The sequence below is a fragment of the Leptopilina heterotoma genome, unplaced genomic scaffold (assembly GCF_015476425.1).
Source record: "Leptopilina heterotoma isolate Lh14 unplaced genomic scaffold, ASM1547642v1 Lhet_51, whole genome shotgun sequence".
NCBI lineage: Eukaryota > Metazoa > Arthropoda > Insecta > Hymenoptera > Figitidae > Leptopilina > Leptopilina heterotoma.
Window position 1 is genome coordinate 3,534,404 of NW_025111110.1, and position 26,242 is coordinate 3,560,645.

At 23.7% G+C, this 26,242-nt stretch overlaps 1 protein-coding gene across 1 annotated transcript in view; it reads left to right on the forward strand.

Moving 5' to 3' along the window:
- The first annotated feature begins 4,126 nt into the window (after positions 1–4,126).
- LOC122507759 overlaps positions 4,127–26,242 on the forward strand; it is a 45,807-nt gene continuing 23,691 nt past the window's right edge. The window contains exon 1 of the mRNA XM_043620637.1: positions 4,127–4,377. Coding sequence (XP_043476572.1) covers positions 4,226–4,377 — 152 coding nt within the window. The 5' untranslated portion in view covers positions 4,127–4,225. The remainder of the gene's footprint in view (positions 4,378–26,242) is intronic.

Consider the following 26,242-nt stretch of genomic DNA (forward strand, 5'->3'; position numbering starts at 1 on the left):
AAAAAAAAATTATTTCATTCAAAAAAAAATTATTTCATTCAAAAAAAATTTATTTCATTCAAAAATAATTTATTTGTTTCAAAAAAATTTTCCTCTTTAAATAAAAGAATATTGACCCCACATCAATGATAAAATTTCTTTGATTTAAAGAACAAAACTTCTTGGATTTAACAAAAACTTTGTTTCAATCAAAGAAATTTTCTTTCAATACAAAATTCTCTTTTTATTTGATGGAAAAAATTATTTCGAATGAAACAAAACTATAGTTAAGGAAACTAATTTCATTGAATTATAACATAAAAACTTTTTTCTGGATGCAAGTTAAAATTATTGCAAGTGCTTTATATAGAACTTATTTTTATACAATGTTCATATATAAAAAATTCTCTTCTCATATCTCTTGTGATATTTTGAAGCGCTCATTTGTAAAAAATTTAGAAGAAAAAAAATTTATACAATAAAAAAAAGGAATAGCCGAGCACACTTTTACTGCGTACAATATTAAATTTCGAAATAAGTTGCCTTCAATCTTATAGTGCGTGCTCTCCAGCAGGAGGAGAGAATATAAAGTCACTCTGGTCATGCTGACAACAGAATTTCAGACCTTTACCTTGATGGAATCCGATGCCAGTTCCTTATATCTTTATGGTCGGTTTTAAAATCATTTTAAACTTTGAGAAAAAAACAACAAATTTTTCGTCCAAATTCTTTTTCAAAATAAAACCTTTTCTGTAATATAAACTTTGTTCTATAGATTGAAAAGAATTTTTAAATCGAAGAAATAACATTAAAATATACTTTTCTTCATTTAGTTCAATATTTTTGATTTTTGTTTTAATTCAATATTATTGAAATTCTTTTTTTTAAATTTCAAAAAAACGTAAATTGTCGATTATTCCCCGCGTATATTTGTCCCTTTAATCCCTTAGTACAAAAAACTTGTTGACGTGATAACTCGAAAAGTTTATTGGATCGATTTTCTACACTTTAGCATATTGTACATCGTAAGTTATAGCAAAGAAAAAAGTTTCTATGCCTCAGCTTTTTTCCATAATATAATTTTAAAAAGTTACGAAGCATTTTTCTCATTAACGAAAGGGCACTGTCCGTTAATACGTTACATAAATAAACTTTATTTTTTGAAATTTTCTATCCTTTTCATTCTTTTATTTACCAGAATTTTTATTATTACTGTTTAAATATTTCCTTTCACAAATTTCCACCTATGTGAAATTTTACTTAAATACTTCTTATGGTCAATTTCTATTTATACAATTTTACTTACAGTATTATTTAATCATAAAAAAACAATGGATTTTTAATGGAAAAATTGTATGTACTAAAAATACTGTTCTAAATAAATAATACCAAAAAATGGAAAGAAAAAATTGTGGTATATAAAACTAAACGCTATTAATATTTTCGATGAAATTTCATTCGTCATCAATAGCGTCACCATCAGGAAATTGATGAATCAACATTGACATATGGAATTGTGCTATATAAACTTATATATTCGCGTTACAACAAAATTTCGTAACAATAAAAAATATTTTCATTATTACCTAACATTTTCCTTTAAGAAAACTCGTTTTTCTTTCTGATTTTTCATTTTTAACGTTATGTTTATTATATATTAATATAAACATAATATTAAACATAATAAAATTATAAGTTTTACTGCAATATTCCAGTCATGAATATTTACATTTTTGAGTTTTGATAATTTAATATTTTCAATTTTATTTATTTTATACTTTTCATTTATTTTATTTTCCTAATTTAATTAATTTTGATATTTTCAATTCAAAGATTTTATGTTTTCAACAAAATTTATTTTAACAATTCAATTTGATTTTTTAATTTAATTTTTTAAATTTTATGTACTTTCTATTTTTAATTCAATTTATAGGTATTATTATTCTAATTCCATTTAATAAATTTTATATTCTTAATACAATTTATGTTTTACTGTAAATTCAATTTATTTTTTATTTTTAAAATTGAATTTAATTAAATTTTTTAAGTATAACTTGTTTTTTACTTTGTATTTAATTTTTTTTTTAATTTTCAATTCAATTTATTTTATTCAATTCCATGTAGTTTATATTTTTAATTCAATTTATTTTATTCTTTTAATTCTATTCAATTTAATTTACACTTTCAATTCAACATATTTTTTACTTTGAATTCAAGTTTTTTTTAACTTTTACTTCAATTTTTTAATTATATTTTTCAATTCTATGTATTTTATATTTTTAATTCAATTTAATTTATTTTCAATTGAATCTATTTTATTTTTTAATTACATTTTTCAATTCCATGCATTTTATATTTTTAATTCAATTTAATTTATTTTCAATTGAATCTATTTTATTTTTTAATTACATTTTTCAATTCCATGCATTTTATATTTTTAATTCAATTTAATTTATTTTTTATTTTCAATTGAATTTATTTTATTTTTTAATTCTTTGTATTTTGTTTTTAATTTATTGAATTTTATCGTTTTAATTTAATTCATTTTATTTTGCACTCTCCATTTAACTTATTATTTACTTCGAATTAAATTCTTTTTGTATTTTCAATTCAATTTATTTTATTCAATTTTCTAATAACATTTTTCAATTCCATGTATTTTATATTTTTAATTCAATTTATTTTATTCTTTTAATTCTATTCAATTTAATTTGTACTTTCAATTCAACTTTTTTTTACTTTGAATTTAAGTTTTTTTAACTTTGAATTCAATTTTTAAATTATATTTTTCAATTCTATGTATTTTATATTTTTAATTCAATTTAATTTATTTTATATTTTCAATTGAATCTATTTTATTTTTTAATTACATTTTTCAATTCCATGTATTTTATATTTTTAATTAAATTTAATTTATTTTTTATTTTCAATTGAATTTATATTACCTATTTTTTAATTACATTTTTTTATTCTATGTATTTTGTTTTTATTTCATTGGATTTTATACTTTTTAATTCAATTCATTTTATTTTTTACTCTCCATTTAACTTATTTTATACTGCGCATTCAATTTTTTTGTATTTCCAATTCAATTTAATTTGTACTTTCAATTTAACTTATTTTTTACTTTGAATTAAATTTATCTTTTGCTAACAATTCAATTTATTTAATTTTTGAATTAATTTTTCAATTCTATGTATTTTACTCTTTAAACTGAACTTATTTTTTAAATTGAATTCAATTAAATTTATTTTGTACTCTCAATTCAACTTTTTTTTATTTACTTTAATTTCAATTTATTTATTTTTAATTTCTATTTTATTTTTTAAATTCTAATATTTTAGATTTTAAAAATTTTATTTACCTGAGTTGAATTAAATTATTTTTACTTTTTCCAAATTCATTTACGGAAACTAAATGAATTTTGATTTTTAATTCAGTAACTCTAAAAAGTTTTCGAAAAATAATATTTAAATTAACGTTACTTTAAAAACTATCCACAGTTTTCTGTTAAATTTCTGAATGAATTTACGTGAAGCAAGCGTCGTAGTGGGGGCAATGAGAGTAAGAGAGAAGAACCAAGATATCTCTCTCGCTCTTATTGACCCCACTCCAGCGCTTCTTCAAAATGGCCGCCGATTCTTTTCTGAAGTCAATTTTTCTTCTCGATTCGATCACTTATCACAAAATTGAAGGGATAACCACGAATTTTGCATGAAAGCTAAAAAAATCAAAAAGTACTGAAAATTTCAAACAAGAAGGTGGAAAATTGTAATAAGCCCTACAATTTTACGTCTCACCTCATAATTTTAAATTCAGATATCTCTTGAGATAATAACTCTTCTCAAGTAAAACAGGTATTTTCAAGAAGAACAAACATGAATGAAGCGGGAAAACATAAATGGAACCCCAGCAGCAATCAATAACAATGAATGTAAGACGATAAAAGAAAACAAGTTGAGGTTATATAGAAGGGAGGTTATTATAAATGTATATAAGGGCAAGCATGCAACTTTTTTTTTTTTTTTCTTCTACTTCTTTCAACGTCGGGCATTGCTTTCGTCTTCATCCGTCACTGCTCGGAATAGAGGCGCCTGCGCGATTATAACCAGCTGTGCATGCAGCAATGGCGAGCGTCCCTCACCCTGCACCCCGCGCAAACGTGGTGGAGTACTGTGGCCAGGCTGCTCCTCACGTCATCCAGACAGACCCGCGAGGAGGAGGCGAGGAGCTCTAACGAGCTAATATGGCGGACCTCGAGGCCCCGTCCGGGCTGGCCCTTGTCCCGGGCGAAAAGATCCTCGTGACCGTCGAGTCGGCACTGCCGGACATCATCGTCGTCACCTTCGAACACGGAGCCAAGACCTTCCAGGGTGCCTTGCTTGACGCCACCAAGAGGTAAGCCTCATTAAAAGAAAACAAAAATAAAAAAAAAAAGAATCAAATAAAAATTCCCTCTCGAGAAATTCACGCCTGATTGCCTCTCTCGACGACTTGACTTTTCCCGTCTGGCGTTGTCCGAGGATATAAAACTCTTCTTCATCAGCAAAAAACCCCCTCGAAAATAAAATGATTCTTAAAATGTTCCTTTAATCCCCCCCTGAAAAGGATTCATTTTTAAGGACACAACAACACTCTTCCGGGTTCAAAAATCGTGTTTCTCAACGTCTTCATTAACAAGAATTTTGTGCCAAAAATTGATAAATAATGGTGACTATTAAAAACAAAGGGACAAAATCTTTTACCATCAAAAAAACGAAGTGACACTGTGATACGTGAACAATTTTTTTTCTAGAGAAATTACTTCAGTGCACAAAGCTATCCGACGGCAAACAGTCAGCATGTTATATTGTTATATGCACTCGTTACATACCAGGAAACAAAAATTCTGAAGAAAAATTAATCTTCTCTTAAAGAAGAAGAAGAAAACATTTTTCCACTTGTGCATAAAAGAATCAATTTTTTGTGATTGCAATAAACATTGTGTATGAAGTTAAAATCTTGATTTCTCCGAATGTGCCCAATGGTGTAATTTTGATCCTGTCAAAAAAAGATCCTTTCGTTTTTCATCAAAAAGAAAGGATCTTTTTTGTTGATTTTTGGATTTGAAAGAAATTTTTAACAAAACAAAAAAAGTCAGAGGAAGCTGCATCAAAATAAGATGTTACAATAACAGTTGCATGTTATTTTGATGCAACATTCGTTTCTGAAGCATATTTTTCTCTGATCCTTGTCAAAAATCGGACACATCAAGAAATTAGCTTTTCTTTTATGCCAGCTTTTTAGTTTCATGCTTGATCAGTTATATGGTGAAAATAAAATTTCACTATATGGTGAAATGAAAAGTTAATTTGCTTTTCTTTGTTGGTTGTGCACGAAAGAAACATGTGCATCATCTAACATGTGCAACATCTAAGGAAATATTCATTGAATCAATTGTGCATAGAATATTTTCTTTTCTTTCAATTTACAAAATTCCGAAAATTGTAGTTACAAAAAAAAAATCAAAATTCTGATAAACATTAAGCAATTTTACATATTCAGCAAATTACAGAAGGCACAAATTATTTGATTTTTATCAACAAAACATTTTTTTAATACAGCATTTGTTTAACAGAACATTTGTTTAACAAAACTTCTCTGGTTTAGAGAAGGAAAAATTATTTTTTCAGTTACACTCGAAAAAAACTACGCTATTAAACAACAGTTCCACTAAAAGTGATTCAGAACCATATGTTATCGAAATTGTATGCCTGATAAAATAGAAATTCTGTAGCATATGCTGGTTCTGAACTCTTTAATTTTATGCTAGTAGACTGTAAAAAATTTAGGGAGCAAATGGCATCTGGAGTTGGAGTAATGTTTTTGGAGTTAAAAATTTACTCCAAAAGTGATTTATGCTATAGTTTAACTCCTGTTTATTAATATATAAACAAAAAATTATATTATAGATAAAGAAAAGAAAAAAAAAGTATATCGTTAGTCAATGATGATGATGATGATGATTTTTGTTTTATTCGGGAGTTATTTCTTGGAGGGAAAAATTTTTCGAGATGCAAAACTACTCCAAAAGTGAGAGTTAATCTGGAGTGAAACAAAGGATTTTATCTTTGACTATTCCTTCTGAATTTACATCGCCATTATATTTAGTGAAGGAGTTTATGTAGGGAAGTAAAATTTTACTGCTTCTGCTTCAACTCTAAAAGAGTGAACAAAAGTCTGGAGTCGTCAAAATTGAACTTTCTTCTTTTACAGTTTAAGGAAAATTTGCTATTGATAAATATCAGTACTTTATTGATAAATACTGACCCTATTGTTAAATAATAGTTCTCTATTCATAAATACCAGTACTCTATTGTTAAATAACAGTACTCTATTGATAAATAAATTAGTACTCTATTGACAACAATACTCTCTTTCATAGTTGATAACTAAAAAACTCTACAACAGACATTCGCTTTAAGGTCGTTTTCCCGTAGTTGTACAAGCAAAAAACAACCTAAAAAAAGACTTAACTGTTTTTTCGCCATAAGAGCATGACTGCTTTTTTTGCCACAAGTTCTAAATTTGACTGAATCTAGTGTTAAGCTAAAAAGCAAGTTACTTTTTAACTATTATTTCTGAAAACACAGATAAAATTAACGGTAAATCAAAACTATGATGAATTTTATGCTGGGTTCTTTACATTTGCTGCAAGTATTCAAAAAACTTGATTTTTTTCTACAGCTATTGAAATGCAATTACAATAGTTGATTCCAATAGTAAATAGTTTATTTTAAAAAATGTTGCTTTTAATAGTGAGTATTCTTTTTAACAGTATTGTTATTCAGTAACTGTATTCCCTTGTACACTAACTGTAACTACATGTACAGTAACTGTAATCTGTATTCAGTGACAGTACGTGTTGGATTGCCAGTGGCTGCTGCATTAGAATAATAATTATTTAATACAATACACACTGTTATATTCAATAGTTGTTTGAACAAGTAGAAATTATTTAATTTAATAGAAGTATACAACTGTTTAATAGTTTAATAGTATACATCTTCTCAATAGAAAACTTTTTCTGTACTAATCACAGTATAATAGTAATCATAATACAATTACAGTATTATTAAAATAGTATTTATTGGTTTTACAAGTACTGCAAATAATAGTAATTGTTTAGCAGTAGTTATTTTATTCAAAAGTTACTAATTGGAAGGTCATTGTTTCAATGTTCATGGTCTGTGATTGTTGAACTCAAATAACAATAAAAGGATCTTAATAAAGGCTATTTTTTTACAAACAGTAATTATTTATTCTTATTTGAATATAGATATTAGAATTAATAACAAATGTTTGATTCAACTGTAAACATTAAATTCAATAGTGAATGTTTCATTCAATAGCAAGTTTTTTTATTCAATGCTTTTTGATTTGATAGGAAATATAGTAAATAGTAAATCAATAGTAAATTTTCGATTCAATAGTTTTTGCTTCGATGGTAAATATTTGATACAAGAGTAAATGTCCGATTCAATAGTAAATGCTTAATTAAATATTTGATAGTTGATTCAATAGTAAATATCTGATAATTGATTCAATAGTAAACATTTGATAATTGATTCAATAGTAAATATTCGATCCAATGATAGTAAACGTTAGATTCAATATGAAGTATTTGATTCAATAGTCAACATGTAACATTGTATTCATTGTGATGTTTGATTCAATAGTAATTATTTGTTTCAATAGTAAATGTTGGATTCAATAGAGAGTACTCGATTCAATCGTAAATGTTGGATTTAAAATAAAGTACTCGATTCAAATGGTAAATGTTGGATTAAATAAAAAGTGCTTAATTTAATGGTAATTGTTGGACTAAATAGAAAGTATTCGAATCAATGGCAAATATCGGATTCAATAGCAAGTATTTGATTCAATAGTAATTTTTATTTACTAGAATGTAACTACTTTGATAGTATTCAATAGGAAATGTTTGATTCAATAGTAATTTTTATTTACTAGAATGTAACTACTTTGATTCAAAGGATGCTATTTGATTCAATATATAGTAAACGTTTGATTAAATAGAAAGTATTTCATTCAATAGCAAATGTTTAATTCAAAATTAAATATTTGATTCAGCAGTAAATATTTAATTTAATATCTTTAATTTAATATTTTTACTTTAAATATTTTTAAAGTGTTAAATCTATACCATAATCAAGAAAAATTTTTTTTTACTGGAAACTTAACAATATCAAACTGATGCAATAGATCATATTAATAATATATAATAAAAATAAATGCATATAAAAAAAGAGATATTGTCATTGAATGTAGCGTGAGTCACTTATTATATTGTTCTATATTTGAAAATTGACGGTGCAAATTTCACTTTTAAAAGTGGTCCATTTCCTTTGAGGCGAATAATTCTAAGGGAAAAATTTACACAAATGACCAACTTTGAATGAAGGCGACAAACAAAAGCGGCCACTTGTATGGTTTTAAGATGCAAAACAAAACACGCGTTTTTTATGGTTAATTAACCATCAAAACCTATAGCAATTACATTATTTCCGCTTCGAATTGTTTAATATGTGCATTTATTTATTAGCCTCATTTATTTCTTTTTTTCTCTCTTCATTCAGTGCCTGTATTTTATTTTAAATACCCTATCGAAAATTAGCTCAACAACATACGTTATACTTTACAAATTAGTTTTTAATAAATTTAAAAAAAAAGAAAAGAAAAAACAATTAATAACTTTTTTTCAAGGATTTTTTAAATTTTTTACTTTCGGAGCTTGATCTGGGGTGGGATTTTGTAATTTGACTTTGATTTTCAATTTAATTATTATGACTCTGACATTGACTTTCATTCTTACATTAATTTGACTCAAATTTTCACTCTGACTTCGACTTTCACTTTGATCTTGCTTTTGACTCTGACTTTGACTTACACTGTGAATTTGACTTTGACTTCGACTCTTATTTTCACTCTGATTTTGATTTAGACTTTGACTTTTATTCACATTTTCACTCTGATTTACACTTTGACCTTAACTTTGATTCTGATTTTGATTTCGGCTTTGACTTTACTTTTAACTTTGATTTTGGCATCAACATGGAATTTTTGAATCTGATTTTAACAATGCCATTCAATAATGGTTCTAAATTTTTGAACGTTTAAATGAACCATTATTGTTTCGATACTTTCCTCGAATTTGAATTTTATTACAAAATATTTCTTCCTTAATTAATTTAAACATTCATTCATAATTTTTTTAAAAAATGGAAAAGATTGAAAGATTTTGAAAAATGTAAATATTTAATTTATTTGTTATTTTATTTCATCCCAGTGTTTCTAAGTGTATCAAATTGAGACGAAAAACGAATCAAAATTGTTGCGATGCAACAATTTTGATTCGTTTTTCGTCTCAATTTCACACATTTAGAAAAAAATGTGATTATAATTTTGGTTAATATTTAAAAAAAATCGTTTGAACATTGAAGACTATAGGAAAATTTTATCAACGGAAAAAGAGAATTTAAGTGCGGCGAAAAATTAAAATCCACTTTTTTTTCCTTCTCTTTCAATCCTATTACGTATACGCTATGCATATCCGACGGATAAAAATTCAGACATCCTTTTTTTTCCCCTGCCAAAGTCTTCGGAGAATATATTTTTTTTCGCCCAAAAAATTCGAATATAAATGACCAGGATCACGCCTACGTGATTTATTTCATCAATGCCTCCTCTGCTCTCTTCGTTTTCTACAAATAAAAACATAAAAATTCAAACCCTCATTGTTTCGTATTTAGTATCCGTCACTGATACACACCGAGAGTTGGGCACCACGCCCGAGAGTGTTTCATAAATTCTTCTTGTCCAATTCTTTCTTTTGTTATACAATTTGTTATACACTCGTTTAAGTTCCGTATTTTCCAAATTCTACATTACAATTAAATTTCTTTTTCTCTTTTTTAACGCAATAAAAAAAAATAACTATTATAATACAAATATTACGAAACAAATTTTCAATGTCAAGTCCACTGTCCTTTACATAATCAATTTCATAATTATGATTCATTTTATTTACACGAAATGAAGAATTTTATCGCATAATTTTCGATAATCGAAATATCGAATATATTTTCTTTAACGTATGATGAAATTTTTCTAATTATTTTTTTTTTCTAGAAACTAGAAATAAATTGTATTTTCTAACATAATGTGTATAAAGATATACGATAAAAGATGATTTATACAAAAAAAATATAACAATTAAACGTAAAGCTTTGACTGATTCAACATTTTGACAATATATGTACACGTGTTGTTTTAACTTTGATATTTCATAATATTTTAACGGAAATATTTCATTCTTCTCAATTTTAAGTATACTCATTTTTTCGATAATCATATACATACATGTAAGTGGTATAAAGTTTATAATTTGCTTTATGTCAGTCGCGCTTAATTATTATGATCATACACACATCATATGATTATTGCAAAATTAGCACACTCAAGAAAAGCACGAGTTTAACAGTGTACAACATGTCATCAGATAATAATTTTATAATAAATTCACGTACGCAAAGATGAACTATTTTTTTGTGCCTCTGTAAAATTTATTTCTAGCAAAAGGCACTAACTTTTTTAAATTAAAGAAAAATTCAAAAGAAGTTTAAAAAGAAATTCAAAAAAAGCTAAAAAGGAAAAATTATAAAAGGGAAAGTAAACACAATGAGAAAAATAGAGTAAATATAATAATAAAGAAAAAGAAAAAATTAAAGAAGGAAATAAAAAGATTAGAAAAGAATACCAATAAAAAATTTAAAAAAGAAGGGGTAAACAGAATAAGAGAATAAAACAGAAATATAATTTATTCCTTATGCGAAAAAGAAGAACTTTTTTTACACTTTTTTTTGAAGAATAAGAAGTTCTAATAAGAATTGAAAAGTCTTATATACATCATCTTATACAAGATGTTATAAAATAACTTTCTTTCAAAAGAAATATTCTAAAAAGTTCTTTTTTTTATAGAACTAAAAAGTCTTGCAGAAAAAAAAGAAAATTTATGCAAAGGACAGAGTCTTTTCTCTTGAAAATGACTTCCTGCTATGGACAAGAGTTCCAAAGAAGATAAAAGGATACCATCAGGGCCGTATGACTATAACAGCCCTATAGGGGCTTGTTCTCAAATTACTTTTACTTTATTTTTGGAAATTTTAGACCTCTCTTCAAACAGAGACGAAACCTAAGATATTTTCGAAGCAGTCCTCTCTCTCTCTCTCTCTCTCTCACCAATACTTCAATTTCTATAAGTGCTAACTGCTGTATCTAAAATATCAAATGTACCCCAAGGAGAGTGGGAAATTACTTCAAGATAACGATTTTGACTTAAATATTGAACCGAATTTCATTGCCAATATTGGCCCATGACCAAGACTAGATTCGAATTTATGCATTCGATCAATATCGATCCGAACTTTTGATAAATATAATATAATATAATATAATATAATATAATATAATATAATATAATATAATATAATATAATATAATATAATATAATATGATATAATATAATATAATATAATATAATATAATATAATATAATATAATATAATATAATATAATATAATATAATATAATATAATATAATATAATATAATATAATATAATATAATATAATATAATATACCTATGTGGGAAAATAATTTTTTTCAATATTTATTTTATTTCGAACGAAAAAGAACATTATGGTTTCAAATGCCCTTAACTAATGATAATTTAAGAAACATTTAAATAAGTAAAGAATAGAAATATTCGTATAAATAAAAAATTTTAAAGAACATTTACTCAATTTATAAAATTTTAAATAATTAAAAATAAAATTGAGAATATGTAAAACGTTTATAAAAGAAAATATTTATAAATTTTATATAGATAAAAATAAAGATAAATTTAATGATTTAACATTTAAATAATAATAAATAGAAAAGTTAAGATTCAAATAAATATAGAGAATTAAAATATTCATATAAATAAAAAATTTTTAAAAATATTTACTTAATTAGAAGTAATTAGAAGTAAAAAAATTACAAATAAATAAAACAAAATATTTATTTAGATATAAATAAAGATAAATTTAATTAAACATTTAAATATTAATAACTACAAAAGTTAAGATTTAAATAAGTATAATAAAGAATGGAAATATTCAGAAAAAGAAAACATTTGAAATAATATTTACTTTATTTTTTAATAATAAGGAATAAAAAACCGTTTTTTTTAATTTATTAACAATTAAAAACTGAAAAACTAATATTTATAGAAACTCAAAATAATTTTCACGAATATAATAATTATTTATGTAAAAAAACATGTATTTTTTAATAATTACTTTATTATATGAATCTTTTAATTCATGTAAATCTTTATTTTTATAATTAAAATTAAAAATAATGAACGTTAAGGGCATTTGAACAATTATGACGTCACAATTTGTGCAATGCATGTGTTTTAAAATTGTGACGTCAGAATTATTCAAATACCCTTAATATTAGTCAGAATATTAATTTTTTTAATTCCTTAGCAATTAGAAAAATAAATAACAATAATAAATATGTATTTCCTCTTTAACAATAAAAACATTTTAAAAAAATTATTTATTCAATTTTCAATAATTGGAAATAAAGGAAAATTGATATTTTTTATTCATTTACAATTAAAAACAAAAAAAATTAAAATTTATTAAACTTATATAAATTGAAAATATTTTTGAAAAATATATAATGAACGCTATAGTTTGAAATCTGTCTTTGTTTTGTTGAAAAAGATTTACAAACGAAAATTAAAAGGACATTTGTCACAAAAATTTATAAAATTAACTTTAGGTTAAAGTTTAAAAACTAAAGAATATTGTAAAATTTATTTCTTTTTTAAAAATTAAATGCAATTTTCTAACAAATGAGAATTGAAAAAGAATATTTAATTTCTTATTAACAATTTAGAAATAAATAGAAATTAAAAAAACCGAATAGATATTATTTGCAACAAAAAACAAAAAATTGATATTTATTTACTTTTTAATGAACGAAATTAAAATATACATATATTTATTTATTAACAATTACAAATTCAGAAATATATAATTATTTTCTTATTGTTAGTTATAAATATGAAAACTAATATTTAATTACTTATTAATAAATAAATTTTAAAGAAACTCATATTTATTAGTACCTATTAGTAATAATATATATAAACGTTTATTTAAATGCCTTTTTTAAATAAAATTAGCAATTTTAAAAATAATAGAATTTTAAAATTTTCTAATTAAAACTTTTGTTAAAAACACTAAAAAAAATCAATTTTGGAGAAATTACAAATAATTTCAGAAATTCAATTATTTTCAAAGAAAAAAAAATAAAATTCTTCTTATAAGATCCAACTATGTTCAAAAAAAAAAATTCTCGTAAACATCTCAATTATCTTTATAAATAACAAAATTCTTCTCCAAAGTTCAATTATTTTCATAAATGTCAAAAAAATTCTTGTGCTAATTTCAATTATTTTCAAAAATAAAATGCATTTTTCTATAATTTCAATGATTTTCAATATCTATTTTAATAAAATTTCCCAAAAAGAATTCAATTATTTAAAAAAAATTTTAGTAAAATTGTATGCAAACATTTAATTATTTTCATAAAAAATAATTTTAAATTCTAGAAAATAATAATTGAATTAAAATGATGAAAATAATTTTGATGAAGTTACAGTAACAATATTCTTTTAATATAAAATAATGATTTTATCTCTCGGTCATCTTTAATTATTAGAAAACATGAAGAAATCTATCACTCCGAGTCTTCGACTAGGAGCAATCAATATCTTCGTGTTTTATAACAATACTTTTATAAGTTGTTTAATTTAAAAAAGGTATGAATTTAAAATTTTTTGAATGTCTTAATTCCTGTGGAAAATCCTGTTCCAAAAATAAGATTAAAAATAGAATAGAAATTATTTTTCTTCTTTTTCGAAAACAAAATAATAATTTTGTTAAAAAAATTGTGATTCAGAAAGAAAAATAATGCAAAATAACTAAATTTTCTATTTCTTAACCACAGTTGTTTAACAATTTTCTAATTTTGTTTAGAAGTAAAGAACAAAAATCTGCATAATTTCAATTTTGACAAAACATAATATTTAACAAAATTTTAGTCTTTTAATGAAAAGAAGTGAAAAAAATTCTGATGATTTCTATTTGTCATTATACAATTTTGAATTAATTATAAAATAAAAATAATTATAACATAATAATATAATATACAATCTATCTAAAGTTAATTAACAAAAAACAAAAGTATAAACAAAAGACAACTTCAGAGTGTGAGGGACATAAAACGTGAATGAATGAAAGAACATTCAAAAATTATTATATAGTTAATACTGATTAACAAAAGGAAATAAATATTTATTAACAAAAGAAACTTTAAAAAGGAAAATTTTTTGTTTTCTGATAATTAAAAACAGAAAAACTAACAATTATTTACTCATTAAATTATATACTTGATCGATCGTTACGTATAAAAAATTAAAGAAACCTAATACTTGTTCACTAGATAATTCACAAATAAAATTGAAAAAATTCATGTCCATTTACTTGTTACATGGAAAGAAAAGCATTAATAATTTTTTGTTTTTTATTAACAACTGTAAGAACAATATTAAGTTTTTTAATAATTAAATTTGACAATTAAATAATCAAATTGAATTTTTAATTATTAAATAATTATGTTATAAATTAAAAATAACGATAATTAAAAAAATTACTAACAATCTCGACAAGACACTGATTCTCATATTATATACTCTGCCCACTCTGTCTCGTTTATGAGCGACAAGTTGTCTAGCCATCTGTCGGATAGTCTCAAAAAATTTCGGCGCGAAATTCAAAATGATTTACAGACCCTGTGATTCTTTATACAAATATGAAGAAAAAAAACATTTTTCTTCTAATGCCAAAAGGCAAAATCATCTAAAAATTACTATTATATCATCGACCAACAAAAAATCTCTATTGTTTCAAAATAGTAATTGTATTCTTTGAATGTAATTACATTCAAAGAATACAATTACATAAAATAGTACCTAATATAAAATTACCACAATTTGAAACCATATATAGCTTTTTTGAAACTTTCTGCGCATTTCTCCAAATGTACACAGTAATTTATTCAAATACGCATTAATTATGTAAAAATTTTATAAATCTTTGGTATTAGAGAAGAGAGAATGTTAAATATATTCTGGAACTAATAAATATGTATCTGGTAATGAAAGACGTGGTACAATATATGTGTGTACGTATATTTAGGTCATTTTATATGCGAAATATACATGTATATACAATATAAATATTTCGCATATGTATACATATGGGTTCTACATATTTCTGCTTCGCAGATAAATTACTCACACTGGGAGCTTTTGATTAGATCTCTTTTTGATATGCATACATTGTGGGCGAATCCACAAACAAAATGGTCCAAGATTTTGCTTTCCGCATCGTCCGGATATTAACTTTGATAACCTGCTTTATGTGCTCTCACTCACTCACTCTCTCTCTCTCTCTCTCTCTGTTTCTCTATCTGAAAAAGCTAGAGAATAATACAACCAAACAGAAATTATTTTTGGTGTGCCATTGCACAATGTCACGTTGCATGTCGACGACGCTTCCATTGCAGAAATTAATGTACGCAATACACATTCTAAATTACAAAAGCAAGTGAACATAACTTTTAATTTTTCCAAATGTTGCGAATGAATAATTGCAAATACTTTTTTCTTCAATATTTCATTGTAATACGTTTTTTCAAATTATCTGAAATTCTGAATTGAACTAAACTTTACAACGTCAAACCTTAATGATGATTTTCAATATTGTTACTTTGAAAATCGTCAGATTTGACGTTGTAAACTTCAGTTCAATTTAACTGAAAGAAAATACTTTTCATTCTGAATAATAATCTGGAAAAGAACGGATAACTTTGAACAAAATTACAAATTTACAACAGATTTTCTAAGGATATCAGATTACCTTGAGTAATTACTGACCTTTCATTTTTAATTAATTAAAAAAACTTACCTTTGAAATACTTAGTTGTGAATGCAGGAAAAAATACAAAATCACTTTTAAAATCGAGATTTAAAATCTAAAAAAAACGCAAGTTCGTTATGTTTTTCACTTTCAAAAACGCTGTTACAAACGGAGTCCAAAAGATATAATGAACGCTATTTGGAAATTAAATTTCCGCACAAGAAGATTTCGCAGCGAAAATCTTCTCTTTTGTTACAAAAGAGTTTTAGAAACGGAAATTAAAGGGCCATGGCTATCTTCAAAATTTACCTTCGGGCTAAAATTTGGTAATTTAAGAAAGATAGCACTTATTTCCTTTTCGACAATTGAAAATAAAAAAAAAATAATTAACAAATAAGAATTAATTAAACCAATAAAAGTATTTTATAAAAAATTTTAAAAAATCAACTTTTGAAGAATTTTAATTGCAAATTTTTAAAATAATTAAAATTTAATTCAATTTTAATTAAATTCCTCGAAATAATTAAATTTAAAAAAAAATGTTTAATATATTTCGAATAAATTCAATTAATAAAATTCAATTATTTCCTAAAATTTTAATAATTTCTTCGAAGCAATTCAACTATTCTTATAAATACTAAATAAATTTTTTAAATTTACAATAAAAAAAGAGTTTCAATAATTGAAATTTTGTTAAATTTAATTGAAAATAATTAATTTTTTTTAAAGTGTTTTTAAAAAATTTTTGAAAATCAACTTTTAAAGAATTTTAATTACAAATTTTGAAAATAATTTATTTCTCAAAAGTTTTAATTAAAAATCTTCAAGTGTAAATTTAAAAATGGTAATTACATAAAAATTAGCTTCTAAAAATTATGTTGAAAAATATTTTTGAAAAAAATAATTCTTAGGATTTTTACATTTTCATTTTTTAAAATTCAATTATTTTCAACATTTTCAAATACAAATTTCCAAAAATTCAAATACAAACAAAAAATAATAACATTAAAATATTTTACAATTATTTGTAACATTTTAACAACATATAATTAACAATCATGTTAAAAAATTTTGATCAATATTTTTCAAAAAATTATTTTTTTTTAAGTATACAAAAATTTATTTAAGAAATTTAATTCTTTTCGAAAAATTACATTACAGTATTAAAAAAAAACTTTTTCTTGTAATTTTGTTATCTTAATTTTTTAAGATTGAATCAACTTCGAACAAAGTAAATTAAAATTTCTAAAAATTTAATTTTTAAATAATAATTGAATTCTCTAAGAATTTTTGGAAAATTATTAAAAATAATTGATTTCGAGAAGAAGCTTTATTAAAAATTGTAGAAAATCATTGAATTTTATTAGAATTAAAGTTGTAATTTTTAGAAGTTATTAAATTTTAGAAAGTTTTAAATAGAAATTTTTTAAATTTTATTCCCGTTTAAAAACAAACAAGAAATATTTAAATATTTATTTAACGAATATATTCAAGTTTTGAATAATTAAATTTAGAAATCAGTGAAAGATCAAAAAAATACGAAATAAAATTTTTGTGACAACACTGAATTAAATCCAAATTATTGTTATCAATTTGATACACTTTGGTATCAATTTGTTACTTTCAAGAAAACTGTATTTAAATAAAAATTCAAACCGCAAATACGGTTTATTTGTAACAAAATAAATTTTTTATTTAAACTCAAACCTAATAAAATTCGGTAATGAGAGAGCCTTTTCTCTTTTAAAATTCAACCTTTTCTCTGGTTGAAATTTATTTAAAATATTATTAAAAAAAAGCAATGAACGCCATTTGGAAACTAAATTTCCATCCAAAAAGTTTTTCCTTTTTCTTTTGAAAATAAGGTTTTACAAACGGAAATTAAAAAACCTAACTTAAAATTTAGAATGTTTAAAACTATAATTTGAAAATGTAATTTCTTTTTAAATAAAACTAGGAGTAGATAAATTTGAAAAAAGAATATTGCTAAAAAAAATTAAAGACTTGCCGAACTCCCTCGATGGACTGATAGCAGCATCTCGTGCGGAGCCATTCCCCTTCCTGTCCATCAGTCTGCAACAATGGCAAAAAACGAGTTTAAACTAAAAAAAGGGAATAGAAAAAGGATAAAGATTCTAGAAAATTTTAATTTAATTTAGTTTCTTATTTTATTTAACTTACTATATTTTTTAATTTATTATTTTTAAACTTAAATATTTTTTAAATTTTAAATCTTTAAAAATTTTTAAATGATTTTACAAAATATTGAAATTTTTTAAAATCATTTAAATTTTTTTTAAATATTTAAAATAGGTAATTAAACTTTTGATAGTAATAAAAAGTATTATATAAAATTCTACGGATACAATTAAAAAAATTTATTTTAATTAGGAAAATGATTTTGAAATTGCAATTATTTCAATAAAATAATTTGTTTTTCAATGGAAAATAAAATGTTATCATGATTCATTAATGTATTCAGTTTTCCTACGGATATCAAATTGAGAGAAAAAAAGAATCAAAAATGTTGTGAAGCAAAAATTTTGATTCTTTTTTTGTCTCAATTTTATATTTTTATAAAAACTGTGATTATATAATAAATATAAATAAAAATAAAATCATAAAGTTTAAAAATTCTTACCATCAGCTTCATTTGCAATTGCCAGATCTCCATCCTTATTCTGATTTCGATGTTTTCCAAATTGAAGCGAAACACACGTCCTTTAAAAAATTTCGTTCACTCACGATTTAAGGAAAAAAATACAAATATTTTATTCGTACGAACGCAATTAAATTCAAATACTCCCGAAATCGATAGAGAAAAATTTATATTTAAAACTACCCTAAAAATCGTTCGCGGTTTGAGAAAAATGTACGAACACTCCCGAAGCTAAAAAATATGAATTTCTAATTTAATTTTCAATTTAGTTAACTTTAATTAATTAAAATTATAAATTTTTCGAAAATTTAAGAGTAAATAGCAAAATTTTCGAAACACGTGTCACTCTAGACCGAAAATACGTTTCTCTCAACGTATTCGAGTGAAATTTATAGTCTTGTTAACAGGACACTTTACAAATTATAACTGAGTTGAAAATTTATTTTCTATTGTCTGTGCATTTCAATTTTCACCGGTTATGACCTGCTAATCGAGACCAGTCCTTTGTTCCCGAACGAATGTCAACGCATTTGACAAAGAGGATTAAAAGCAGACGGCCCTTCTGTACTTGTTGTACTTCCCTGAAAAAGTGAATTCATATTATTTAATGTAAGTGAATTTTATCCTATTACTGTTATTTCAAAAAAAAAAAAAAAATTTTACATTTCTTTAAATATATTCATTTTTGTTTCGACTCGAACAAAATGCACAAATTGAATTATTCTCACAAAGTAACTTTTTTTATTTCAATCAAATTTTTTGAAAGATAAAATAAAACCACCAGTTGAGTGAATGAATTTCTCCACTTGAGAACGCCAAGGTCGCCACTAGGTGGCGAGAAATCTGTTTTATCAACTGAACTGCCATCTAGCGGTGACCTTGGCGTTCTCAGGTGGAACCGACTATATCAGTCTCAAAAGTAATTTTCTTCAACTAATTTTAACTTTAAAACTTTAATTTGCTTTTCAGTTTTTCTAAGAATCTCAAATTGAGACAAAAAACGAAGTTTTGATTCGCTTTTAGTCTCAATTCGATATCCTTAGAAAAACTGTGGATCTATACAAATTTGAGTGATTTTTCTGTTAAAATTATACTTTTTCCCCGGATTAAATTTTATTTCTAATTCTATTGACGAATTATTCATGTAATTAATCATGGTGACCTGATAAAGATAATCATTTTTTAAAAATCGAAAAAAGTTCGTTACAAATATTATACAGGAGAAAAAAATTATTTCAATGTTAAAAACAAGTTCTTGAAAAAAGTTTTCAAAAAATTATTATATAAACAATTCCCCAAAAAAAACTATTTTGAAGTCATTCGTTAGAACTTATAAGCATAAAAATCAAATGATATTCATGTAACTAGTTGAACTCCAACTATAGGTCAGAATAATTCAAGAATGTTGTTGCCTATTCTAAAGAAGTTCATAATTTATCAAAAGAAATTTTTTTTTCGCAATGATTTAAAATTGTATTTTGATTATTCAGTATAGGTTTATAAATAAAACCACAATTTTTTTATTTCATTTTAATTTTTTTTTTGCAAATTTGTTTTTTTGTTGATTAGATTTTATTTCCAAGAAAGTATACAACTTTTTCTTCTATATCCGGAACTATTTAAAATTTAACTAAGCGATGTATGAATGCGTGTACTTAAAATGCAAAAAAAAATTAAAGTTTTAAATTCTATTTCAAAGTTTTATGGTCACACATCGTTTCTAATTAAGTTGAAAATGTTTCTACAACTTCTTGACGAAAGCTCTTCGAGCGTAGAGAGAAGTTTTCTCACTGCTGGGAAGTTTTCTCAACTTGTTTCTCATGTCTTAAAAAACGAACCGAATCGAAAGGTCTGTCAATACCGGTGCTTAAAACGAAAGAAAAAAACCGCGATTAAGAAAAAAAAGTTAATTGAAGAAAAAGTTTGCAATTTTTTTTGCAAACTTATTTTTTTTTATAAAGAAGATAATATTCAAAAATGCTTTTTTTATATTATAATTATTAGCTACTATTACTATTATTACTTATTATTTTTATCTTTATTGTTTTATTATTTTCATTTTTTATTAATTTTATTGTTTTTAATTATTGTTTTAAAAAATTAATGCATAAATAAAATTTAGTAACACATTTTGAGAGTAAATTACGTCATCAGAAAATGAATGAATTCAAATATTATTTGTAATTATTTTTTTATTTCTTTTTTTTTTGTAAAAATTGCGAAATCTTTTATTATTGCCTGCTTCTCAATATAGCCTGTCATTAAGCTGAAAGCAACTTGTAATAATAATAATAATGACAGTTTCTTAGAAGGAATATTAATTTATTTATAAGGAATTATTTATATTAACGAAGAAATGTTTCACTAAAATGTATACTATTAAATAATATATAGAAAATAAAATATTGATTCACAAACTTTATTGGATTATGTAGTTACTATCGAATAATAAATAAAAAATAATCCCCCCTCCCTTAAAAAATTAAAAACTAATATTTAATTTTTCTATTTTGTTTGTTTTATCTATTTGTTTATTATGTTATTTCATTATTATATTTATTTTTTTATTTTCTTTATTTTATTTATTATATTTATTTGTTTATTTTATTTATTTATTTTACGTACATACTAAATTCACAAAATGGAAATGATTTACCAAAATTTCGAATATGTAACTCTTCATATACTGATAAATATGTATAATATTCAAATGAAAGTGACAATGTAAGATATAAATTTTCATCTCTGACAAGTATCTTCACACGATTCGCTGTTTCTAAAACAATAGTCGCTTTTATTAGTCGTGAGCCAATCCAAATGTTGACGAGTGAAGTACAGCAATATTAATATTTCATATTCGTAAAATCAAATTCAAGAGTTGATTTGATATCCCTCATATAAATTTAGAACGATCAATAATAAAGTTAAAATTTATTTATTTATTACTGAAAGATGTGATAAGTTCATTTTCAATTTTTATTACTATTTCTCTAGTTAAAGGAAAATTTAATTGAAAATTATTTTGTTAACTATTTTATTTCTTCTGTAATCAACGCGAACTTTATAACTACTATTACTTTTTTCAAGAATACTTTTTTTTGAAATTTTATATTCCAACATGATGGATGATTTTAGAATTTTTTTTCTTGACACTTTTTTTCCCTTTTTATAAGCGATAAATCACTTTTAATTATGTATTTATTGCGCGTATTCCTATACGAAATATTTTTATTCCACTAATGATTCGAATCGTTTTCAAAATATGCAGAAAAAAATTTTTTTTAATGGAAAAATATTGTTTATCCGGAAAAAATGGAAAAAAATTATCTTCATACCCAAATTAGTTGCAAATTTGTACAAATAAATAATAAATCAGTAGTTTATTTAATTAATAAATTATTTAGTCAATAGTCAATTTAGTTAATAGTTAATTTAGTTTAGCTAATAGTCAATTAAGAGTTAATTTACTTAACAGTCAATTTAGTTAATAGTGAATTTAGTTAATAGTTTAGAGCATTTTCTACAACAAAAATTAATTAAATCCTGAAAAAAAACTATAGAAATAAATAAAAATGAAAAATAAACCATTAAAATATTATCTATACAAGTACCATGACCATCATATCTGTAAACTAACATTAATATTAATCTACCATCTAAAATATTTAATATCAATAAATATTAGGACCAAAATTATTATACTGAAAGTAAAACCAGTAAAATTCGTTATTGTTTCATCATTACATTAAAATTGAACCATTACAATTTTTATATGACCTTTGCAAAAAAAATTATTGAACTTGATCGTATAAAATTTTATGGAAGACGTGGCCATATTACGCACTATATTTGCAATAAAATTTAAGATTTAATATTAATTTGATGTGTATAAAATTTTAGCCGTGCCCGAGAATAATATGGTAAAATGTAATTTAAGAGCCGATCAATTAATTGTCATGATGTAAGCACCTCAATACCGCAATAAAACGTGTTCAGTCTGATCATGAAAAATCTATACCAAACAGGAGACTTTTTTTCGCAATTATTTTTTGTAATTTTTTTTGAGAAATATAGTGAAATTATGATAGTGATGGTAATGATGATAATGAGAATAAAATTAATAATAAAAATAATAATAAGAATAATAATAATAGTAATAATAATAAATGATCAGAATAATGAAGCTGTACAATAAGTAAATTATATAACATGAGATGATTCCCTTCTTATCTGTCTTTTATCTTTAGCGTTTTATGATGCACGAAATTTGACACTTGATGCATACACACTTAAAGATTAAAAGAGTTTTTAATTAACAATGTAAATTATTTATTTACAAAGATGTTTTGCAATACTGTGTCCAAAGTTATTTTTAACAAATAAACATTTAAATAATTAGGCTGAAGTCCGCAACGTTTTTAAAAACAAAAACCAAAAAAAAAAATGCGACAATTTATTTTATTTTGACTTAAAAAGTTAAAATTAATGTTAGTTTTGAGCAAATTATAAAGCCTTAAATTTACGCACATGAAAAGTATAGATGAAGCTATCTTAAAAAAAAAATGCTATCTTGATTTTTCGTTTTTAAAAACGTTGCCGACTTCTCATAAATAATTTTGAGAATCACTTATATTCAATATAATAAATCCGAATTTTCAAAGTTAAAAATTCGGATTTAATAATAAAGTTAAAAAATTCTACTTCTTTGAAAAGTTCGTACATAGTTTTAGTTGAACTTGAAACAAGAAGTGTGTGAAAAAAGTTTTTGAAAACTGTGGGTGGTCCTCCTGGTAAGCACATGTGTTTTTTTTGAATAGCAAGACCTTGATTTGTATGTATCGTTATGGATATATAGAAAAATACTTTTCAACAAGTTGAAAATCTGTTTCTCCCGCAACACAACACACATACACACAGTATAGTTCACGAACAGGAGAAAAAAAAGTTTCTTTTTTCTTTTTATCATATATGAACTAAAAAAAAAGTAAAATCAATGGCTTCTCTGAGACTTGAGAAAATAAAAATTCAACCGCGTCAAGTTTTTCCTTTCATATTCATATAACATTTTATTAAAAGCTATGCGAGAGGGAAACCGTCAAATCAATAAATACTGTCGGTTTGATATCTTCCATTATTATGGAATAATATCGTTTTGACCTTTTCGCGAAATATTTGTTTGTGAAGTAACAATTGTAATTTAGTTCTTTTAGTTGTTATTACTTTTTGTACTTGTTTCCTACTTTTTTTATTTCTTTTTTGGGTTCTGACTTCTTTATTTATTACTTTTTTTAGTTCTTAATTTGTTTACTTATTACTTTTTGTACTAACTATTTTTATTTATTAATTTTTTTTACTTATTTTATTATTGCATTTTTATTTTTCTAAATTTACACTCACGGTTTTTCTGAGGATATAAAATTGAGACAAAAACGAATCAAAATTGTTGCGATGCAACAATTTTGATTCGTTTTTGTCTCAATTTTATATCCTCAGAAAAACTGTTCTCTAAAGACACTCTAATTAGCAGTTCTCTACTAATGCGAATTAGTTTAGCAATCAAACAGTTAAGATTTGATTAATTTTTAGTAGAAAACTTAATAGGAAAAAAAATTAAAACAATAAGAATAGTAGAAAGCTACTAAAGTAGGAAAATAGTAAAATATTTAAAGAAGACTGGGGAGATAAAGCCATTGGTTATTTTTGACAAAATTCAAAGCCAAAAAAAATCACGAAGATCACGCTATAAAATAAAAAAAAAGTATTAATGAATTATTTATTTAGTGATGCAGAAAAGGAGGAAAATGGTTTGAATTTTCGAAAATGCCCACAATTATCATGATTTTCTAAAAAATGTGCTAAAAATATGAAATTGGTTATTTTTGCGAATAACTTCAAAGCTAAAAATAATTACGAAGACCACGCTAAATTTCAAAAAAAAATTTTAACTAATTGTTTATTAAGTGATGCAGAATAGGAATAAAATAGTTTGAATTTTCGGAAATGCCCTTAATTTTCACCTTTTTCCAAAAAAAAAACGGGTAAAAAATGTAAAATTATAGCTAATTTTTACAAACTTCAAAGCGAAAAATCATAACGAAAACTACACTAAATTTACAAAAAAAATGTATTAATGAATTATTTATTTTGTGATGCAGAAAAGATAGAAAAGAGTTTGAATTTTCAGAAACTCATCCCACAATTTTTATATCTTTTTCCAAAAAATGAAGAAAAAATGTGAAATTGGCTATTTTGGACAAACATAAAAACCAAAAATAATTACGAAGACCATCCTAAATTTAAAATTATCATGTTTTTCCAAAAAACGAGCCAAACATTAGATTAGATGTGAAATTTGCTATTTTTGACAAAATTGAAGAATAAAGATTCTCTCTTTCATTTTTAACAGATATTTTATAATCAATTTAGTCATTTTGTACTATTACCATTTCAAAAGCAGTTGTAGATAATGGTTTAATTAATAGTAGTTTTAAATGGTAATAATAAAAAAAAAATTAGAGAAAGGTTTAATCTTTAGTTGTTGTAAATAATAGTTCACTTAATTTAGGTTGCAGAAAAATTTGTTACTTAAATTAATAATTACTTTTAATAGAATTAGTATTATTTAATAGTAGTAGATTAAGGTTGAGTTATTCATACTGTTATAGATAATGGTTTAATCAATATTGTATTTCCAGAAAATAGTAAAATTACTAATAACAGAAAAAGTTTTACTTCTCGGTTGTTAATGTTATAGACAGTAGTTTAGTTAATAGTGGTTATAGATATAATGGTTCAGTTAAAAATAGTTAATAGTAGTTGCTAAATAATAATTAAATGAAGGATATCAAAAGTTTTTGTTTACTGTTGTTGCAGATAATAGTTTAGTTAATGTTGTTTGTAGAAAAAATTCTAGTTAATTATGTTTGTAGTTAAAAATAAAATCACTAACAGTAGATAAAGGTTTAGTTTCTGATTCTTCTAGATAGTAGTTGAACTATTCGTGATTGTAGATGATCGTTTAATTAATAGTAGTTCTAAATAAAAACGAAACTAACAACATGTTTTATTGTTAATAACAGAAAAAAGTTTATAGTAGATACTTTTTTAGTTAAAGGTGGTTGTAGATAGTGGTTTGGATAATGTTGGTTGTAGATAACCAATTTCATAGCAGAAGGAAGTTTAGTTTATGGTTGTTGTAGATGGTTTAGTTAATGATAGTTATAGAGCATGATTCAGTTAATAGTAGTTCCAGAAAGTAATTAAATTACTAGCAGTTGAAAAAATTTTAGTTCATGGTTCTTGTTTATTTTTTGTTCAGTTAATAGTGGTTGTAGATAATGGTTTAGTTAATAATGGTTGTAGATAATAATTAAACTACCAGTAGCAGATAAAGATGTAGTTTATTGTACAGTAATATCAGTTCTAAATGATAACAAAATTTCCATCTTCTTCCTTTTAAAAAAGAATCCTTCACTCTCAACATATTCATTTCACTAACAATGGCA